General features: G+C 41.1%; 1 protein-coding gene across 2 annotated transcripts; it reads right to left on the reverse strand.

Annotated features, from left to right (window-relative positions):
- Positions 1-1186: 1186 nt before the first annotated feature.
- Positions 1187-22501, reverse strand: LOC110493906 (carbonic anhydrase 5B, mitochondrial). Of its 2 annotated transcripts, none has more exons than XM_021568500.2 (8): positions 21664-22501; positions 11097-11294; positions 10533-10651; positions 9519-9614; positions 9282-9344; positions 8633-8791; positions 8324-8497; positions 1187-2041 (listed from the first exon to the last, which is right to left on the reverse strand). In XM_021568500.2, exons 1-7 carry the CDS (start codon positions 21803-21805, stop codon positions 8327-8329), a joined length of 948 nt encoding a protein of 315 aa, XP_021424175.1. In that variant the 5' UTR covers positions 21806-22501; the 3' UTR covers positions 1187-2041; positions 8324-8326. The 2 variants fall into 2 exon arrangements, with proteins under 2 accessions (XP_021424175.1, XP_021424184.1); XM_021568509.2 differs by lacking the exon at positions 21664-22501 and adding an exon at positions 11447-11657.
- Positions 22502-22900: the final 399 nt, after the last annotated feature.

Genomic DNA, 22900 nt, shown 5'->3' on the forward strand with positions numbered 1-22900 from the left:
CTGACACCGCCTAGTATATAGATCCTGGATGCCAGGAAGCTTGGCCCCAGTGATGTACAGGGCCATTCGCACTACCCTCTGTAGCGCCTTACGGTCACATGCCGAGCAGTTACCATACCAGGCGGTGATACCAAAGCGCATGCTTTGAGTACACGTCCTGCTAATCCGTCTGGCCCAGCGGTTTTGTGAATGTTGACCTGTTTAAAGGTCTTGCTCACATCGGCTACCGAGAGCGTTATCACACAGTCATCCAGAACAGCTGGTGCTTGTGTGCATGCTTCAGTGTTGCTTGCCTCAAGGCGAGTATATATGGCATTTAGCTCGTCTGGTAGGCTCGCGTCACTGGGCAGCTCTCGTCTGGGTTTCCCTTTGTAGTCCGTAATAGTTTTCAAGCCCTGCCACATCCGACGAGCATCAGAGCCGGTGTAGTAGGATTCAATCTTAATCCTGTATTGACACTTTTCTTGTTTGATGGTTCGTCTGAGGGCATAGTGGGATTTCTTATAAGCATCCGGATTAGTCTCCCGCTCCTTGAAAATCAGCAGCTCTAGCCTTTAGCTCGATGTGGGTGTTGCCTGTATCCTGTATCCTTGGCTTCTGGTTGAGATGTGTACGTACAGTCACTGTGGGGACGAAGTCATCTATGCATTTATTTATGAAGCCAGTGACTGAGGTGGTGTACTCCTCAATGCCACTGGATGAATCCCGGAACATATTCCAGTCTGTGCTAGCAAAACCGTCCTGTAGTGTAGCATCCGCGTCATCTGACCAGTTCCGTATTGAGCGAAATGTTAATGCCATTTCACTTTCAGATCGACTGAAAACAATGAACAAACAAGTTATTTTCTTCAGTTCAAACCAATGTGTGAATATCCTATGAACAAAACATACTGCCAACCAGACTCATAACAAAGAGCCTGGACTATCCTAATTTCGTGTTTCAAGGAGCTAATTACTGTTGAAGCCAAGGTCTTCCATTCACGTCACAGAGTGGATTTCCTAGTTCTAAATCCCCATCTATGAGAAGCTGATTGAAATATCTAATAAACCAAACATAAAAAGAGTTGAGGGGGAGGAAGAGCAGCTGGATGAGAGTTCTGAGAGAACGTCCTCAAGCTGCAGGTTCCTGTTACACTTTCAGCATCTGGTCTTTTTTGTCTTTTGGTCTAAAAAAATATACTGTTAAAACAACGAACAAAACCAAGAGAAGAAGAAATGATCTTTAATTAGACCTTTTCTAACCACCACTTCATCTTGAAGTGTATGGTCAGAAGAAGAGGTCCACAGGCCTTCATAAGAATGACATTTTACATTTACATTTTAGTAATTTAGTAGACACCTTTATCAAAAGCGATTTACAGTAAGTGCATTAAACTGAAGATAGCTAGGTGAGACAACCACATCACAGTCACAGTACATTGTTCCTCAATACAGAAGTTATAGAGCAGATTCAGTGCTAATAGGAAAAGACAAGTGTACGCCTTTTAAAGGGAAAGGGGGGATACCTAGTCAGATGTCCAACTAAATCTATTCAATTGAAATGTGTCTTCCGCATTTAGGCGGATAAAACTGAGATGTCTTTAAGATGCTCTTTGACGAGGTAGGGTTTCAGTTGTTTTCGGAAGATGGGAACGGACTCTGCTGTCCTAGCTTCAGTGGGTGGATTCTCATGCTCTGAATGCAGAGTTGATAGCTATGTGGTCACGAAAATATTCACTCTAATCGAATGTTCATTTAATTCCCCCATTTGTTATACACAGTTCATAAAGCAGGTTCTCAAACTCTCCCACACAATGGGGAACCTGCAGCCTTTTGGGAGACAACTCTTATCCCATTTTTATATCCAGTGGCCAACTATAATAAACAGATGAGGGTCTGTTTGAATCAGGTTGAGATAAAACTCAAACCATGTTTCCTAACATATCTAAATATCCACACCCTGGCTCCATTCTCTGTTTTGTCTTCAAAGGTGCCGACTAGGTCTGGTGTGGGGTTATGGGTCCTGGAACCAGGTCCTTATTGCCTGCCCAGGCCTAGGCTCCTGTCGAATGGGGAACAATGCACAGCACAACCATTCATTTATAGGGGACCTTTCTAACAACCCAGATCATTGTGACATCATGGTTGTTGCTACTGCAGATTTTACTGGGTTCTGGCTGCTGAGCATTACTCAAGTAGAGACCAGCATGTCCCATAACAGACTTAACTACATCACTTTCCCCAGATGAACACCACATTCCATATAAGCATTTTAATACCACCAGCAAGTCAAAATACTATACAAATACTAAAACACAGTGTACTCATTTCTTTAATATATTCATCTTTAAAATCTTCTATATGAACATTTGTCAGCAGTGGCTTCCTGGTTGTACGGCTGGACTGGGCTAATCAAGCACCTGGTACAACATGCCTGTTGGGAGAGGGGCCCCAATCTAGCCCTTGAACCACAGACCCTCAATAGCAGTTTTCCTTCCGGCCCATGGGGCAGGAATGTGGCCACCCATTGATAAAAGAAATACAACATTTACGACATCACAACAAACGTAGAACACTCCTCTAGCTCCAGGAAAACACCTGCTACGTAGCAAACAAAGCAAGGGGAAGCACTGTCAAGTTTCCATCTGAGGTGTTTTACCCAAAAGGCTCAGAATTGTGGGCCATGACTCCAGCGGACCTGCTCTGACTTGGGCCCAATACCAGGCCACAGGAAGCTGGCATTTATACCGAACAAAAATATAAACACAACATATAAAGTGTTAGTTTCATGAGCTGAAATAAAAGATCCTAGAAATGTTCCATACGCACAAAAAGCATACTTCTCTCATATTTTGAGCACAAATTTGTTTATATTCCTGTTAGTGAACATTTCTCATTTGCCAAGATAATCCATCCATCTGACAGGTGTGGCATATCAAGAAGCTGATTAAACAGCATGATCTTTACAAAGGTGCACCTTGTGCTAGGGAAAATAAAAGGTCACTCTAAAATGTGCAGTTGTGTCACAATGCCACAGATGTCTCAAGTTTTTAGGGAGCGTGCTATTGGCATGCTGACTGCAGGAATGTCCACCAGCGCTGTTACCAGAGAATTTAATGTTAATTTCTCTACCATGAGCCACCTCCAACATAATTTTTGAAAATTTGGCAGTATGCCCAACCGGCCTCACAACCATGTGTAACCAGGACCTCCACATCCGGCTTCTTCACCTGTGGGATCATCTGAGGGGGTGCTGAGGAGTATTTCGGTCTGTTATGTCAATTGACCTATTTCCTTATATGAACTGTAACTCAGTAAAATTGTTGAAAATGTTCAGTTTAGATTTTTGTTCAGCACACATAACAATGGCTAACTGTGAACACCTCACAAAGAAACTGTCTTGATGCAGAGGTTGTTGATCCTGCTCACCCCAAGTCTTTAGTGTCACACTCCTGATGGAAACAATGATACTAGAGCTTACATCAACATAAAAACACTGGCAACACAATGGTGTAGGGCAAGTTAAGTGGAAGTTCCGCATAAGTCCCATTTATGTAAAACATGTACATCGATCTGGATCATTGTGTATGCTAAGTTTGACACGTTTAAAAGAGTCACTGGTGGCATATACATGAAAATACAGCAGTTCATCATTGATGACAGATTAATCAAGACTAATGATCATGATTTAAAGTACAGTCATTACAGTTAAATCACATTCCAGTTACCATTTAGTATTTATAATTTGAAAACAAAAATACAGTTAAGTGAAAGGAAACATCCCACTGGAGATTAAAAAGGCAGAACATAACTAAACAGACCAGGACAAATAGGGGGCAGAAAATAGGTCCCTTACCACAGTTACAGCAAAAAAAAGTGAATCTCTGTCCTACCATCACTTACCCATAAAAATGCCCACATCAAACCAACACCTAAAATGCACAACTGTTTCGTAACCCCATTCAAATCCTCCCTGTACCCAAACATTGTTCCCCTAACCCGTAGTGTGAAAAGGGGTCACCTTCAATTTCATAGGTAACGCAGTGAAACAGGCATAAGTGTCAAGTAGGTATGGAGGGCTGGAGTCTTGAACAGTGCTTTTCAGTTTTCAGAACATGTTATTGTCAAGCTACTTCTCTGCAATTGACCTATTGGGGAGAGGGCCAGGCCGTACAGAGAACAGTTTGTACAGGGACATTGTTATTGAAATATATATACACACACACACACACACACACACACAAAAGACAACCGTCCTCTCACTTAATGCTTTATAGAACAATACCAAAGCTCCCTCTGTGACTGCTCTCCCTTTCATTCCCTGTTCATAGAACAAACCAATCAACCATTTTCTCCTCCAATCTTTTTAGCACCCACGTCAAAGCTCTTCCTTCACTGTCTCTGAACATTGCACATACAGTGAGCTCCAAAAGTATTGGGACAGTGACAATTTGTTGTTGTTTTGGCTCTGTACTCCAGCACTTTGGATTTGAAATGATACAATGACTAGGAGGTTACCTTTAATTTGATAGTATTGTCATCCATATCTGGTGAACGGTTTAGAAATGACAGCACTTTTTGTATACCCCCCCAATTTTAGGCGACTAAAAGTATTGGGACAAATTCACATGTGTACTAAACTAGTAATTGGTCCCATAGTCATAGCACGTAATGAATACATCAAGCTCGTGACTACACATTTCTTGGATGCATTTGCTGTTTGTTTTAGTTGTTTCATTTTTTTTTGCCGATTAGAAATAAATGGTAATTCATTGTGTCATTTTGGAGTCACTTATTGTAAATAAAAATATAATATGTTTCTAAACACTTCTACATTCATGTGGATGCTACCACAATTATGTATAATACTGAATGAATCGTGAATAATGATGAGCGAGAAAGTTACAGACCCACAAATATCATACCCAAGACATGCTAAACTCACCATTACAATAACAGGGTGTGATATGTGCATCTGTAACTGAAGTAGAGCCAAAACAACAACAAAAAATGTGTCACTGTCCCAATACTTTGAGCTCACAGTACATAAGACCCCCCTCTATATTTCCCAGTCACTCTCTAACCAAGATGTCTTATTTAAAGATCTTTGAAGAAAACAGTGAAGCACTGCAAGGCACACCCATCAAACTGCAACGAGAAGTAGGCCAATGGAAAATAGGCAGCACGATACACGTGTGTGTGTGTGTGTGTGTGTGTGTAAGTATGTGGGTACCACTTCAATTAGTGAATTTGGCTATTTACAGCCACACCTGTGGCTGGCAGGTGTATGAAAGAAAATCGAGCACACAGCCATGCAAACTCCATAGACAAACATTGGCATTAGAATGGCCTTACTGAAGAGCTCAGTAACTTTCAACAGGGCATCGACATTGGATGCCACCTTTCCAACATTTTTTATTTATTTAACTAGGCAAGTCCTTCCCAAATTGTGCGCCACCCTATGGGACTCCCAATCACGACGGTTGTGATACAACCTGGAATTGAACTAGGGTCTGTAGTGACGCCTCTAGCACTGAGAAACAATGCCTTACACCGCTGCGCCACTTGGGAGCCCCCAAAAACTCAGTTCATCAAATGTCTGCCCTGCTAGAGCTGACCCGGTCAAATGTAAGTGCTGTTATTGTGAAGTGGAAACGTCTAGGAGCAACAACGGCTAAGTCGCGAAGTGGTAGACACACAAGCCTAAGATCACCATGCGCCATGCCAAGCGTCGGCTGGAGTGGTCTACAGCTCGCCGCCATTGGACTCTGGAGCAGTGGAAACGCGTTCTCTGGAGTGATGAATCAAGCTTCACCATCTGGCAGGCCTACGGGCGAATCTGGGTTTGGTGGACGCCAGGAGAACGCTACCTGCCTGACTGCATAGTGCCAACTGTAAAGTTTGGTGGAGGAGGAATAATGGTCTGGGGCTGTTTTTCATGGTTCGGGCTAGGCCTCTTAGTTCTAGTGATGGGAAATCTTAACGCTACAGTATACAATGACATTCTAGACGATTCTGTGGTTCGAACTTGGTGGAAAAAGTTTGGGGAAGGCCCTTTCCTGTTTCAGTGTGTAAGAACTTGACTGGCCTGCAGAGAGCCCTGACCTCAACCCTATCGAACATCCTTTGGGATGAATTGGAACGCTGACTGCGAGCCAGGCCTAACTAATTCTCTTGTTGCTCAATTCCCCACAGCAATGCCCCAACATCTAGTGGAAAGCCTTCCCAGAAGAGTGGAGGCTGTTATAGCAGCAAAGGGGGGACTAACTCCATATCGATGCCCATGAGCTTGGAATGAGATGTTCGACAAGCAGGTGTCCACATACTTTTGGTCATATAGTGCATGTATTACAATTGCTATAAAATGTGCTATATCACTTATCATGGTTGTGTGTCAACACAGGGAATAGCAATGCTTATTTTACCGTAAACAACCTTTTGGAATGCTATTAAAGCATAACATTAAGTTCAGGTATGTTTTCAAGTTGATACATGTAGTTGGTCCCACTGTAATCCCTGTCCAGCTACCTAGATATTTTGCATTTATGGATGGTTCCGCTGTAAACTTTAAAATCATCTCCAAATTATTGCAATAACAAGGTCTGAACAAATAGCAGTTTTCAGAGTACAGTCGAAGCTAAACAGTCTCAAGAAATGACATACAACTATCAGGAGAATGATTCCTGTCGGTGTGCTGCTAGTGCTTCTAAAAGGCAAGTCAAATCCTTCTGACCTCCACCAATAAATAAATACAGAACCAACATGCTAATGATGTACATGTGACACCCTCTCTAAACTCTCCCACAGCTCCTGGATCAGAAATTGGCAAACAATCTACCGACTGCCTGTTAAAAACCTGCGAGGGGCATAATATTGTCAATATTAATTAAACCAGCAGGCTCCAACAGAACAGACACTGCAGTGAGCTATTGATCTATGAAAACAAAGGTGACCGTGTGTGTGAGTATTATGCATAACATGGAAGGCACTATGGTAGAGTCCTTTTTAGTACAACAGAAGAATTTGATTACAAGAGGAAAATAATCTTAGACACATGTAAAAAAAAAAAGTCAATGTTTGCTATAGAATTCAACATATTAGTTGTAACAAATGCCCTGGTTTCCCTGTGCTTATAAGGCATAATGAAGCTGTACATCCTACACATTACTTTTACATCTAAGTTAAAGATACTGAGATGTACATTCTAGTCTACTCAAGACTATGTATTAAAATCCATCAAATCACCTAAAAACATATTGAGCAACAATCATGTGTGCAGTTTGGAGCCTTAGCTAGGCCTAAATAGAATGAACTAAACCTCTTCGCTTATATGCTGTAAACAAATTTAGAGCTTAAACCTTCAAACTAAACCCCCATTCATATATGATGCCCCTTCACCTCAAATACTTTGTCAAGGAAGAAAAAAATGACTGTAGAAGTACTCTTTCCACAAGAGGGTGATATTCATAATCTTTAGTTTACATAATAAGTGTTGATAGTACTTCAAATGATTCCAGCAGCATCAATCATTTGTTTCTGGAAGCATGTAAAGTTTGACTGTTAATAAGGAGTGAATAAATAAGATTTACAACTTATAAACATTAAGAGGATTCATAAAAATCTCCAACCAGATTCACCTAAGACACATGATTTTCAAAAATATGTTAGCGTCGACTACAGCAATATACCTGCCATGTGTTGATGACTTTCAATTATTGACAGAACAGCAGACAGTGAGACAGATGTAAAAAAAATAAAAATAAAAAAATAAAACATTTAAAGCCTATAGATCATTGGTATTCTAACTTTTTCAGGGGGGACCAACCCTTTCTTTCGTAATCCTTTCGAGACCCCCCCACCCCAGAGCTAATGACAACCTTAAAACAGAAACATTTCGATTTTTACATCAACAAATAAAAATGTAATGAATTTAAGTTTCTCTTATTAAAATTAAAAGAAACCATTAAATACATTTACTCAAAATAGTATTTTTCAAATTCTTTCTCAAAAACATTTGTATAATGTCAAATAAAATGATCTGTACTCTCAATTTGCTTACTTTTAATATTGGGGGGGGGGGGGGGGGGGGGGCGAACCCACAGCAGTTCCCACACAACCCAACTAGCTAGAGGTCACAACCCTGACTTTGAATACCACAGCTTAGATGGTGACATTGGAATGCTAAAATCCCTGTCATTTAAGCGAAATCATTGAGTGCTTTCTGAATGCATAAGGCATTTGGAAAGAAGATGCCAGCAGTATGACTTCTGTAGAGTAAAAAAAAAGGCTTCCTGGGGTAATTGCATAATTTTGGTTTGAAGGGTTCGAGTGAGTTAGTGTGTACCGGTCAGTGGCCTGTGTGTGGACCTTTTGCAGGTGGCTCCTGCTGCAGGAAGGGGGTGAACGAGGACCGCACAGTGCGGCCCCTCAGGGGCTGCTGCACGCGGAAGTTGTTGACCATGCTCTTCTGCACCTCCTCCTCTGCCGAGGTGAAGAGAAGGCTCCGGAACACTGCCAGCTGAGAAAGGGACAATGTGTTACGCAGACCTGAAACTACAGAGTTAAAATACCAAGGTGTAAACCGCTGGTAATGCCATTGATGTTCCCTCCCTGTTCTCCACTAGCAAACAAACACATACAAATCCACACTAACCTGGTCATGGCTGACTTCGATGTGCTGCTTCATGATAATCCAGGTCACTGCCTCAGTCAGAGGAGGAGTGGTAAGTGACCCTGCATACGTCCAGTAATCGTCAATGTTAGCAGGCAGTAGGCAGGCTGGGTCAAACCTAGTGAACTCAACAACACTGTCCTAGGGAGTGAAAACGGAAAGAGGAAAGGGTTACATGGTGCTGCCAACCATGTAATAATAATAATTATTATTGGCATTCCCCATCCATAATAACCTGATAGTAGTGGCATGTAATTTGACTCAAGGCCACTAGATGGCAGTTAGTTGACCATCTTCCCATCTCTGATCATATTTCAGAATTGTTATTTTGTGTAATAATTCTGTGGGAGGTAACAAATGGTGTTCTACCCTCTACCACTCCTGTATAGCTCCTACACTGTCGTCACTCTCCCCCTCACATACTATTGCCATACAAATGTCACGTGTGCTCCACCTGAGACTTGTCCAGATTGCCCAACAGTACATTAACTATTTTTGTTCTTACACTTGGCGGCCTTCTCAGAAACTCAGAGGCATATACCACCTGCTTGAAATGTGCTCTTTGAAACCTTGGTTTAAAAAAAAGAAAAAAAACAACTTCATGATTTAAGTGGCCAATCATTGAACTCACCTTGTGTCTGACAGCAGGTAGGGCATCCACTAGTTTCTGCAGTCCCTCGTGTCTCTTCCCTATCTGAGGAGTAAAATAATCTGTGTCTGAGCACTGAGTCCATCGCTCAGGCATGGGGTGTGTGTGTGTGTGTGTGTGTGTGTGTGTGTGGTCAAGTGTGTATATGACAGTAGTGGTGGTGGGTTGCATATTGAAGGGATGCATCAATAGCTATGTTAACGAAGAGCAATAAATGACCTTGAGGAAGACTCCGATAACAGCCAGTCCATTCTCCTCCATCACAGCTTCCTCAAACCGCCTGTACTTATTAGAGTTCCAGTGGACCATGTGGAGCTAGGAACAGAAAAGACGGAGGATATGTAAATCAAAGTGTGCTTATCCCCAGATATCATGTCACAAATGATATCTGTTGCTGAATAATGATTAACCTAATTCATGTTTAATATCATTCTCAAGATAAACAACAGCCAAAAAGCAGAAGTAAAACAAATTTGGGATCATATTCTGAACTTCAAAATACACCCCAAAATACCCATCCTTAACTGACAGGAATCAGTATCTATTAAACCAAACTGAGCATTGTCTGACCCCGAGGTCACATGTATCTCCTCTTTGTTTCACTCTTTCAGTTCTCAACAATGGCCCACAGTCACACTGGGATCAGGGGAGGTTTACATAAAGAAAAAAGGAGTTACAAACCAATAAATACTCAGACTGTGGTGTGCTCCTATTAGGCACACAGGGAGTTGTGTTGTAATCGTAACTTCAGCCTCTCTACACCTGGGGAATGTTGAGAACCCTGACATGGTCAGATTCTCACAGCCATTAACGACAGCTTGGCATGGCACCCTCCCCCAGACAGACAGTAGTACAGTAGTACTCCCTCTATTGTGTAAGTGTGCTTTAGGTGAGTGGAATAATATGAAAATAGATAACAAAAGGTGGGTCATGAGGATTGACCAGAATGCAGTTCACGCAGAGAATTTTGCTTCTATATGTAGAGGTTTCCAACAGCACAATACCCCTCTGTCACAAAAATTCCATGCCAATATAGTCATGGATTGGCTGGGACAGCACTATGCCCTGATGTCTAAAAGCAGTCCTTCCACCATTCCATAGTCTCCTGAAGACTACAGCTCTACTAGACTTGACATGTTAGGAGGTTTTTCAAATTGCTTAGAGGCATTCAACAAAATTGACATTTAAAATACAACACACTAACTCTCAAGGAAGAGGATGTGCGGTAGCTACCTCAGCAGGGAAGAGGCGGCGGTCCACGGTATGCTCGGAACCCCACGCGTTGCTCTCCCCCCAATGGAAGTGGAACTGACACAGCCGGAAGTTATCTTCCAGAGGACCCCCTTTAAGTACTGAGTGAGGGATGGAGAAGAATAAATAGATAATTCGGTGTTATATTAGAGAGCCAAGAATGGGAAACAGTGGCTAGTACATAAATAACAACTGAGTGGGGGTTAAAAACATGATTGTATAAACAAACATGCTAAAACATAAACAAGTATCCTCTCTCTTCACACACACACAGGCAGATTATATTTTTATTTTACACAATAAGCCTATTGTATAATTGGAATGAAAATATGTATAAAGTATATTATTAAAGCAGTGAAACAAAATATACATTTTGAAATAACATTCAATTGAAAATGAGAAATGTCTAAACAACACATTTCAAGACAGAGTGATGTTGAGAAATAAGACTAGGGCAGGGATACTTAAAAAGCTAAAATCAGTCACATTCCACGTGGTGGGCATTCTGGTTTTAATGAGGCATATTGCAGAGCAGAGAGTCCTTACTGGATTTGTCGGTGGTGTCGTCGTACTCAACCAGGAATGAGTACCCGTTGTTCCATATCTGTGAGCACGTCCCGGGGTCGTAATCCGGGGTCAGCGGCTTAAGGTGCGGATCAAAAACGCTCTTACGCACCCGAATATCGATAGGAGATTGTCTGTTACCCCCTGGAGCAACGAGTGGTCCCTGCCACATTGGATGCACTGGAGTCAAAGGATGAGAGAGGATTTCAATCTTGGCTGACAGTAACATTTGTGATGAATAAAGCCCAACCAGGAAATACAGGGCACATGTGTAAATCACATTTGGTCCTATTGCTTAACCCACTAAAACAAAGACAAATGCTGACACTTACTTTTCATTGTGTACTCTCCAGCTTCCTGCATTATTATTTAGCTATTATAGTCAAAATGCCAAACATAAAATACGATTAAAATGTCTTACAGTAGACCAGCAATTCAACAGACTTCGAGTTAGACCAGTAAGCCTCCTCCCTACATCCCATTTAAAGAAATGAGTAAAGCAGAGGAGGAATGAGACACTTGGGTTATTCCTCATGAAACTAGGACAAAAAAAAAAATACCATGATTTGGCAGATTTTCACAACATTTAATATACAGAACAGTCCTTTGGAGGAAGGTTTGTTGACATATATTTAACATTTGTAACAAAGCACAATTGAGAAATAATTAATGAAAATGTGCATATTTATAACATTTTTGTCCTTACCCAGGCCTCCTTTAAGACTCCATCATTTATCTGTAGGTGCTACAAAGTAAACACTGGTATCATATGATTGTTTTCCCCACTTGCTCAGTAATAGCAGTAGTATTTTGATTTCAATAAAAGTCCTACATTAAATGTATACATATTGAAAAATCGAAACATGAATATAGAAAATACACCAGTTAAGACTTGGCACATTTTTCAATATAGGGGGGGTGTCCTGGTTTCGTGAGGACTCACCCACTTCCTTCCTCTTACTCAAAGGAAATTGCAGAATAAGTCAAATGTGGGTAGGTTACAGAAACGGACTTGGCAGCCCAACAGGTCTTCTCCACAGAAGGAGAGACAGAAGTCGTTCAGTTCTGAACGCAAAGTTTATTAAATCTGCATTTTCTGGCATTACAATAAATCTACTAGGACCTCCTATATCTGTACAATGGTCCGTTGGAAAAGTTTTTTTAAATGGGAACAATTATTTGTAAATGAACCTTTTTGCTACTGTAGCCATGGCTCTAATGTGCGTCGCTGCTGTGTAACCTGCAGTTTTAAATTGGGAACACCAATGCGACAACAAACATTTATTTTTATTATAATTGTTGTAACAAAGCTTCGCTGTACCGTTGTTTCCTGAGTGCAGATTTGTTAGCTTCATGCTTGCACCCTTACTACAGCGAACACGGTTGTTTCCTACTAGCACACAGTTCAAAAGATCGGACTCATTAACCAGGGCAACGTTTCTTTTTCTTCCTGTCGAGGATTGGAAGCCGCATTTTACATTCCTAAAAACTGTCACCGGCCATTAACCATTCGTTTTAAACCTTGTTTAGTCATGTTTGTCACTTGACTAACTAGCTAGCTAACAACCTGGTAACATTACCAGTATATATATTTTTCTAGGGCATAACGTGTTCCAGATTTAACTAGAATTCATATAGGGCTGCTATATCTCAATAAATGCTATGTTGTGCTCCTAACCTTTTAAAGTTGTGAGCACCAGTGCTAACAATGCATTTACATTTAGAGCCCAGACTGTACCGGATTAAAATTTTAAAACGTTTTTACTTCCACTTTATTTTCCCAATGGAAGTACCCCAAAATAATGTATGGGTTTCCCTGGGACTGAAGAAATTAAAACATAAAATGCAACTCAGTGGGGCAGTAGTTCTTGACAAACATAATTTTACAGTTGGAAGTCGTAAGTTTACATACACCTAGGTTGGAGTCATTAAAACTCGTTTTTCAACCACTTCACAAATTTCTTGTTAACAAACTATAGTTTTGGCAAATCGGTTAGGACATCTACTTTGTGCATGACAAGTCATTTTTCCAGTAATTATTTACAGGTTATTTCACTGTATCACAATTCCAGTGGGTCAGAAGTTTACATATACCAAGTTACCTGTGCCTGTCAACAACTTTGACTGAATCTGCAATAGGTAAGCAGCTTGGTTTGAAGAAATCAACTGTGGGAGCAATTATTAGGAAATGGAAGACATACAAGACCACTGATAATCTCCCTCGATCTGTGGCTCCACGCAAGATCTCACCCCGTGGGGTCAAAATTATCACAAGAACGGTGAGCAAAAATCCCAGAACCACACGGGGGGACCTAGTGAATGACCTGCAGAGAGCTGGGACCAAAGTAACAAAGCCTACCATCAGTAACACACTACGCCGCCAGGGACTCAAATCCTGCAGTGCCAGACGTGTCCCCCTGCTTAAGCCAGTACATGTCCAGGCCCGTCTGAAATTTGCTAGAGAGCATTTGGATGATCCAGAAGAAGATTGGGAGAATGTCATATGGTCAGATGAAACCAAAATATAACTTTTTGGTAAAAACTCAACTCGTCGTGTTTGGAGGACAAAGAATGCTGAGTTGCATCCAAAGAACACCATACCTACTGTGAAGCATGGGGGTGAAAACATCATGCTTTGGGGCTGTTTTTCTGCAAAGGGATCAGGACGACTGATCCGTGTAAAGGAAAGAATGAATGGGGCCATGTATCGTGAGATTTTGAGTGAAAACCTCCTTCCATCAGCAAGGGCATTGAAGATGAAACGTGGCTGGGTCTTTCAGCATGACAATGATCCCAAACACACCGCCCGGGCAACGAAGGAGTGGCTTCGTAAGAAGCATTTCAAGGTCCTGGAGTGGCCTAGCCAGTCTCCAGATCTCAACAAAATAGAAAATCTTTGGAGGGAGTTGAAAGTCCGTGTTGCCCAGCAACAGCCCCAAAATATCACTGCTCTAGAGGAGATCTGCATGGAGGAATGGGCCAAAATACCAGCAACAGTGTGTGAAAACCTTGTGAAGACTTACAGAAAACGTTTGACCTCTGTCATTGCCAACAAAGGGTATATAACAAAGTATTGAGAAACTTTTGTTTTTGACCAAATACTTATTTTCCACCATAATTTGCAAATAAATTCATTAAAAATCCTACAATGTGATTTTCTGGATTTTCCCCCCTCATTTTGTGTTATAGTTGAAGTGTACCTATGATGAAAATTACAGGCCTCTCATCGTTTTAAGTGGGATAACTTGCACAATTGGTGGCTGACTAAATACTTTTTTGCCCCACTGTATATATGTACAGTGCCTTGCGAAAGTATTCGGCCCCCTTGAACTTTGCGACCTTTTGCCACATTTCAGGCTTCAAACATAAAGATATAAAACTGTATTTTTTGTGAAGAATCAACAACAAGTGGGACACAATCATGAAGTGGAACGACATTTATTGGATATTTCAAACTTTTTTAACAAATCAAAAACTGAAAAATTGGGCGTGCAAAATTATTCAGCCCCCTTAAGTTAATACTTTGTAGCGCCACCTTTTGCTGCGATTACAGCTGTAAGTCGCTTGGGGTATGTCTCTATCAGTTTTGCACATCGAGAGACTGACATTTTTTCCCATTCCTCCTTGCAAAACAGCTCGAGCTCAGTGAGGTTGGATGGAGAGCATTTGTGAACAGCAGTTTTCAGTTCTTTCCACAGATTCTCGATTGGATTCAGGTCTGGACTTTGACTTGGCCATTCTAACACCTGGATATGTTATTTTTGAACCATTCCATTGTAGATTTTGCTTTATGTTTTGGATCATTGTCTTGTTGGAAGACAAATCTCCGTCCCAGTCTCAGGTCTTTTGCAGACTCCATCAGGTTTTCTTCCAGAATGGTCCTGTATTTGGCTCCATCCATCTTCCCATCAATTTTAACCATCTTCCCTGTCCCTGCTGAAGAAAAGCAGGCCCAAACCATGATGCTGCCACCACCATGTTTGACAGTGCAGATGGGGTGTTCAGCTGTGTTGCTTTTACGCCAAACATAACATTTTGCATTGTTGCCAAAAAGTTCAATTTTGGTTTCATCTGACCAGAGCACCTTCTTCCACATGTTTGGTGTGTCTCCCAGGTGGCTTGTTGCAAACTTTAAACAACACTTTTTATGGATATCTTTAAGAAATGGCTTTCTTCTTGCCACTCTTCCATAAAGGCCAGATTTGTGCAATATACGACTGATTGTTGTCCTATGGACAGAGTCTCCCACCTCAGCTGTAGATCTCTGCAGTTCATCCAGAGTGATCATGGGCCTCTTGGCTGCATCTCTGATCAGTCTTCTCCTTGTATGAGCTGAAAGTTTAGAGGAACGGCCAGGTCTTGGTAGATTTGCAGTGGTCTGATACTCCTTCCATTTCAATATTATCGCTTGCACAGTGCTCCTTGGGATGTTTAAAGCTTGGGAAATCTTTTTGTATCCAAATCCGGCTTTAAACTTCTTCACAACAGTATCTCGGACCTGCCTGGTGTGTTCCTTGTTCTTCATGATGCTCTCTGCGCTTTTAACGGACCTCTGAGACTATCACAGTGCAGGTGCATTTATACGGTGACTTGATTACACACAGGTGGATTGTATTTATCATCATTAGTCATTTAGGTCAACATTGGATCATTCAGAGATCCTCACTGAACTTCTGGAGTGTTTGCTGCACTGAAAGTAAAGGGGCTGAATAATTTTGCACGCCCAATTTTTCAGTTTTTGATTTGTTAAAAAAAGTTAGAAATATCCAATAAATGTCGTTCCACTTCATGATTGTGTCCCACTTGTTGTTGATTCTTCACAAAAATATACAGTTTTATATCTTTATGTTTGAAGCCTGAAATGTGGCAAAAGGTCGCAAAGTTCAAGGGGGCCGAATACTTTCGCAAGGCACTGTATGTATGTATAAAATATTACACACACACACACACACACACTCTTTTGTTGATTTTTTAATACTAGAACAAGGGGTCTTGGACACACACAGTTCCAGCAGTAAGTGTAAAGCTGCTGTTCTCATCCAAGTGCTGGGTGGCTAAAGATCAGTCACACCATCTGGCCTGGAGAAAAGTATACATTTCAGAGTACTGTTTTAACACATCTGGCTCTAGAGCCAAGCCCCTTTTCATTTGACTGGTTTGCCTTACCCAGTAGGGCTTGCCAGTGCCTGACCAGAGGACTCCACTGTCATGTGACATACTCCACGGAACCTGCTGGCTGTTACTCTTGGCCAACGCATTTGGCTCCATGGTGGGGACTCGATTGCCCTTCAGTACCTTCCTCGATCACAGCTGACAACTCGTGACCATTAAGCTCTCTAAAATGGTAGAACTGGTGGCAGTTTGGGACAAAGTGTAATTTACTCTAACTTCCCATCTATATGGAGTTAGGGAAAGACTGGATTATCTGGGTGTTTGTCAAGCTTTCTTGTCATAACAGGGCGACATTTGTGAGACAGCACAGAACCACGGGGCAGAGATCCAAAACTGGAATCAAATAGAGACAGTTCAACTATGCTGTGCAGGACAGAGGAACTCAGGAATTGGGGTGTAATGCTCCTCAAAAGCCTCTCCAGCAGAACGCACTGCCTGGTCAGGAAGGGGCCCTGAAATAAAATGATGCATTAAGTTGGAGAAAGTGATAAACTATTGTGACGCGGTTGAGAAAGTGTTTATATTCCTTGCAAAAAAATGTTTATTAAGAGCGTGACTGAAAATATATATTTTTCTCTCATCACAGAAAATTGATGTATGCTTGTTAAAGTGTAGATTTTAAGCCACTTTTTCCAGATGTCGTTGGTTCTGGGCGGCTCCCCTGAAAACAAGAACACTTGTGCAGAGATCCCATTTACCATTCCAAAATGATTACAGAAACAACATCTAGGCCTAGCTCTACAAAGTATATTACCACAGTCCTTGGCCTGTGCCATGTCTGCAGGACACTTGAGCATGGTACATGTGGTGGCACAGTCTTCATGCTCATCGTGCTGTCATTGTATTGTTTGGAAAAGCAAGGCAACCAGGTGGTTGCACACAGGACAGAAGGCTTCATGTCCGTGTACAAAGTGAACTACAGTACCAATATCAGTGGCAGTATGATTTATAAATTTGTTTCTATAGAAGACAAAGCAAAAAATGTAATGCACAGCTGCCAAACCTAATTGAAAGGGCTAGGCAGTGCTACAGTAGATAAACAAAGAGTATGGTCTTTATGAGAGTTATATTGTAGAGTTAAAGGAAATCTGCAACCACAGTAAAACAAAAGCAATGAACTTGGTCAAATTTGAACTTTTCCTAATCTTATCTATGGGTAACCTGCAGTGAATGGGGCTCCTCGTTCTTGCTCATTGACCTGTAGCACCTAGCTCTCAAACAAACTCCCCGTTCCCTTGCTCAATACTGAACATTTACAGAAAAACAAAAAACATTTAAAAAACTTAAATCATTATTTGTCAAATCAAGGAAGGACTCACGTAATCAATTTGGTAGCACTTGAACTGAATTACTTGTTGCTAGCTATAACGTGTTATCTTTAGTCACAGGTTAAACAATGCCATAACGTTGTAGCTTGAGTTGGTAGCTAACATTACAGAGTTAGCTACAGCTAGCTAGCTGGTGATGGTAAATATAGCTGATGGTAAACTTACCTTCATAATTGAAAAGGTAGTTCTCGTGGAAGAACATAATTTATCGAGCTTTGGCCTCAGTCGCCGAGTGGAGCGCAACAAGATTTGATCAGACAGATGTGGTTACTTTTGGCAGGTCAAGCAGGAGTGGTAAAAAAATAAAATAAATAACAGCTCCATTTTGCAGGATGTTGTGCTACGCAACTAATCACTGACCAGATGCAACCGTTATGGGTGTGATAAAGGCCTATTGACTAGAGGTCGACCGATTATGATTTTTCAACGCCGATACCGATTATTGGAGGACCAAAAAAGCCAATACCGATTAAATCAGCCAATTTGTATTTATTTATAATAATGACAATTATAACAATACTGAATGAACACTTAATTTAACTTAATATAATACATCAATACAATCAATTTAGCCTCAAGTAAATAATGAAACATGTTCAATTGTTTAAATAATGCAAAAACAAAGGGTTGGAGAAGAAAGTAAAAGTGCAATATGTGCTATGTAAGAAAGCTAACGTTTCAGTTCCTTGCTCAGAACATGAGAACATATGAAAGCTGGTGGTTCCTTTTAACATGAGTCTTCAATATTCCCAGGTTAGAAGTTTTAGGTTGTAGTTATTATAGGAATTATTGGACTATTTCCCTCTATACCATTTGTCTTTCATTAACCTTTGACTATTGGATGTTCTCATAGGCACTTTAGTATTGCCAGTGTAACAGTATAGCTTCCGTCCCTCTCCTCGCTCCTCTCTGGGCTCGAACCAGCAACACAACAACAACAGCCACCATCAAAGCAGCGTTACCCATGCAGAGCAAGGGGAACAACTACTAGAAGGCTCAGAGCGAGTGACGTTAGAAACGCTATTAGCGTGCGCTAACTAGCTAGCCATTTCACTTCGGTCACACCAGCCTCATCTCGGGAGTTGATAGGCTTGAAATCATAAACAGCGCAATGCTTGACGCACAACGAAGAGCTGTTTGAATGAATGTTTACGCGCCTGCTTCTGCCTACCACCGCTCAGTCAGACACTTAAATACTTGTATGCTCAGTCAGATTATATGCAATGCAGGACACGCTAGATAATATCAAGTAATATCATCAACCATGTGTAGTTAACTAGTGATTATGATTGATTGTTTTTTATAAGATAAGTTTAATGCTAGCTAGCAACTTACCTTGGCTTACTGCATTTGCGTAACAGGCAGTCTCCTTGTGGAGTGCAACGAGAGAGAGGCAGGTCGTTATTGCGTTGGACTAGTTAACTAAGGTTGCAAGATTGGATCCCCCGAGCTGACATGGTGAAAATCTGTCGTTCTGCCCCTGAGCAAGGCAGTTAACCCACCGTTCCTAGGCCGTCATTGAAAATAAGAATATGATCTTAACTGACTTGCCTAGTTAAATAAAAGGTATTAAAAAATAAATAAATAGGCGCCACAAAATACAGATTTCTGATTGTTATGAAAACTTGAAATTGGCCCTGATTAATCGGTCGACCTCTACTATTGACCAGTACACGCCCACACCATTCTGTTGTTCAGGTAAACCCATACAATTTAAAACAAAGAAAAGCTGCTTTTTATACAAACTATTTCACACATATTGTCATTAAATGTCATATAATAGAAATCTGGACACACTGGACAGAATTTAAAGGGATTTTGGCAATGAGGCCTTTTACCTACTTCCCCAGAGTCAGATGAACTCGTAGATACCATTTTTACACCTCTGCATGCAGTTTGAAGGAAGTTGCTAACTAGCGTTACCCATAGACTTCCAGTCATTGCTATCTGCTAGCACATAGACTGTGTCATTGTGCTAACACTAGTTAGCATTGGCTCGTGAAAATACCTTAAACTTCCTTATTTGACAGACATAAAAATGGTATCCACGAGTTAATCTGACTCTGTGGAAGTACATTATGGGATTTATTGCCAAAATATATATAGTATACATATAGTATACTAGTATACATTTAAGATTTTTTTTATTACTATGTTTGTTTATCAGTAACAGTTTCCATCCACAGTTTGAGTGTAAAGTCATACCATATTAAAAAAACAGCTGTGATGGAAACAGGTAATTTCGAAATAATTTTATAAATGGCGACATTATTGGTTTGTTCGACATGGTGGTATCTTTTTGTGTCTGTATTATGTGAAAAATGGTGGCGGAAACAGCTTTATGCACAAATATTTATACAATAACCATTATACTGAAGTAACCTTGGAGCCACGCAATGATATGGTGTGTGGTCCTCCCACTATAACTTGGGAAACAATGCAGTTTATTAGGATACAGATGAAATAAATGATGATTAACTTCACAGGGTGGTGAAAGAGCACGGTCTTTAGCGTGATGCTTCATGCCAATAAATATTGAGGGTCTTTTTCTGGTGACATGATGGTCGATACTTAGCTGCTATTTAACAAATTAATATTTTTTATCTTGCTCTTTTGTCCATAATAATCTCATCACGTAGGCTATACCCACACTATCTGCAAGCTGTTGGCTAAAACGCACGTGCCAACATCTGAGTGGGCACATTACCTATAGAACGCTGCATTTGTGACAAAACCCTCAGTAGAGTTGAAAATGCACTGCAGCAAATGTATTTAACCTTTAATCTAGGCAAGTCAGTTAAGAACAAATTCTTATTTACAATGACGGCTTACTTGTAAAGCACCCCCATAACCCGAATGACTTGTATTTTTTATTTCGGTACATGGGAATTTAACTGTAAAAGTAATTTTTATGTGCACTACGTCGTCACTCACAGCCTTTCATCTGCAACAAGTCCATTTGTTGGAATTACAACACAGGTGAGAAAATGCTCTTTTTTTTAATGCAAATTTGATTATATTAGCATAAAAAAGGTGCACGGTGTAGCGACACATTGGTGTGGCTGGCATCCGGGTTGGATGCGCGCTGTGTTAAGAAGCAGTGCAGCTGGTTGGGTTGTGTATCGGAGGACGCATGACTTTCAACCTTCGTCTCTCCCTAGCCCGTACGGGAGTTGTAGCGATGAGACAAGAAAGTAGCTACTACAACATTGGGGAGAAAAAAAATAAAGAGCATTTTCATTTTCTCACCAGAAAACAGCTTGCAGATTCAGTGCGGGTATAGTCTACATGAGATTATTATGGACAAAATAGCAAGAATATTTTTATTTGTCAAACAGCAGTCAAGCATCAATCATCATGTCACCAGAATAAGACCCTTGATATTCATTGGAATGGAGCATCAAGCTAAAGGCTGAGCACTTTCTCCACCCTGTGAAGTTCATAATTTCTTTCATCTGTAGCATAATAAACGGCATGCTTTGCCGAGTCGTAGTTGGCGTACAACACATTACATTAGTTTAACGACCCAGTCGAAAGACAGGGCAATGACTCCAATCACTGCCTTGGGATCATTTTTTAGACCTTAGGGAAGAGTGCCTACTACTGGCCCTCCAACACCACTTCCAGCTGCAAATGGTCCAGGGACTAACCAGGACCAACCCTGCTTAACTTCAGAGGCATTCCAGCAGCGAGATGCCGGATGGTATGCTGCTGGCATAATGAACCAGATTCACTCATGCAGAAATCCACTCCCTGGTTTCCATGTATTCTTTGTTTTCATCGCAATGCGTGCACAATGTCATTATCCCTTTGGTAATGTAGCAACCAAGGATTTATATACATAATTGGTAGCCATAGTGACGTTGATTAAAACGTTACCGCTGCTTGAGAGATTTAACAGTTATTTATCATGTGTGTGGCATGCCAGCTGGACTGAGTGACTAGTGGTGATCATAGCACTGACTGTTCTAGTCTTAAATATATTGCCTACAACTAGCAACTGTACTTAATATAATGATACAAGATATATGAAAAGTTTCGACACTTACAGGCAGAAAGCACATATTTGCTTGAACATGCGGTGAGGTTGCATCTTCTCACAGGTATCAAACGTTGCCCTTTAGTTTGCTTGATGAGATGTCTGTGCAGCTGCCGAGCAAGGGGCGTTAAAACCGATGAGAGAGCCACCATTATCTCGGATTCTTCGAATACGCTTCTCGAGGGTTGCGAGAGTCAAAGTTAACTGTTATTTATCGTTTCGGGTAAGGCAAAACGTCAAGTCAACTGCTCATCTTGTCCCCAGGTGTTACGGGTTGGTTTCATAGCTGTTTCCACCTAACGGGATTTGCTTTTTAGGGCCCCTCGTCTTCCACATTGTCGGCTACCTCTCGCTTGACTGGTAGCAACGAAATGGGCAGGCTTTCACACGATTAAAACATTCACGAACTGACAGTAAATTCCATCCGGTTTTACAGCTTTTCACTAGTCCTGTTGATGCGTGCTCTTACTTGAACACCGCACCCATCTAATTTAGCTTCCTACGGATATTTCACGCGCTGCATCAACGAAAATAACAGATTGTAAATGTGTTTACAAAGCAATGTCATTACGAAGAGTTAGCTGAGTGGGGGGTCGCAAAATTTCCATCCCGACCTATCAGCTTTATCGTCTGAGGGATGTTTCAATCCACATGCGCGAGACGATGCTGCGTTCATAGCATCTTGTAAATACGAGCATATGACTGGAAAATCCACTTGAACGCCTCTCCAACTCGTAATTACTTGAGGGAAACTCGTTTACACCCTTGAGCTCCGACTTCTTCCATACACCTAATCAAATTGTATTTGTCACATGCAAACAACATGGCTGCGTTCGGGTATGTTTTTACGTTCTGGCACGTTCAATTTAACGGAAATGGTGCTGAACTGAACGACCAGTTGGAACGCTGTCGCACACAGTTTCTAAACCGAGGCACAACATTGCGAGACTTCTGGGAACGCTTGCAAAACAAACTAAACAGACCAGGCCAGGGTTTGGGGTTAAAGAAGTCAATGAGAGAAGTGAAAAGTTATTCCTTAGTTGTTCATTTTCTCTAAATCTAAAGGCACAATCTCGATTCGAGACAATGTTTTTGGTTAGTTCAACATGTTATTGCTCCAACCTCGTGAAAGTGACAAACTGACACGTTTTCATTTTCGTCAAAAACAACTTTATCGAAGGATTAGCTTTGACCTGCACATGCGCAGTTTTGCGCGAAACGACCGTTAGAAACATGTCATCGGAGTT

The sequence above is a fragment of the Oncorhynchus mykiss genome, chromosome 2 (assembly GCF_013265735.2).
Source record: "Oncorhynchus mykiss isolate Arlee chromosome 2, USDA_OmykA_1.1, whole genome shotgun sequence".
NCBI lineage: Eukaryota > Metazoa > Chordata > Actinopteri > Salmoniformes > Salmonidae > Oncorhynchus > Oncorhynchus mykiss.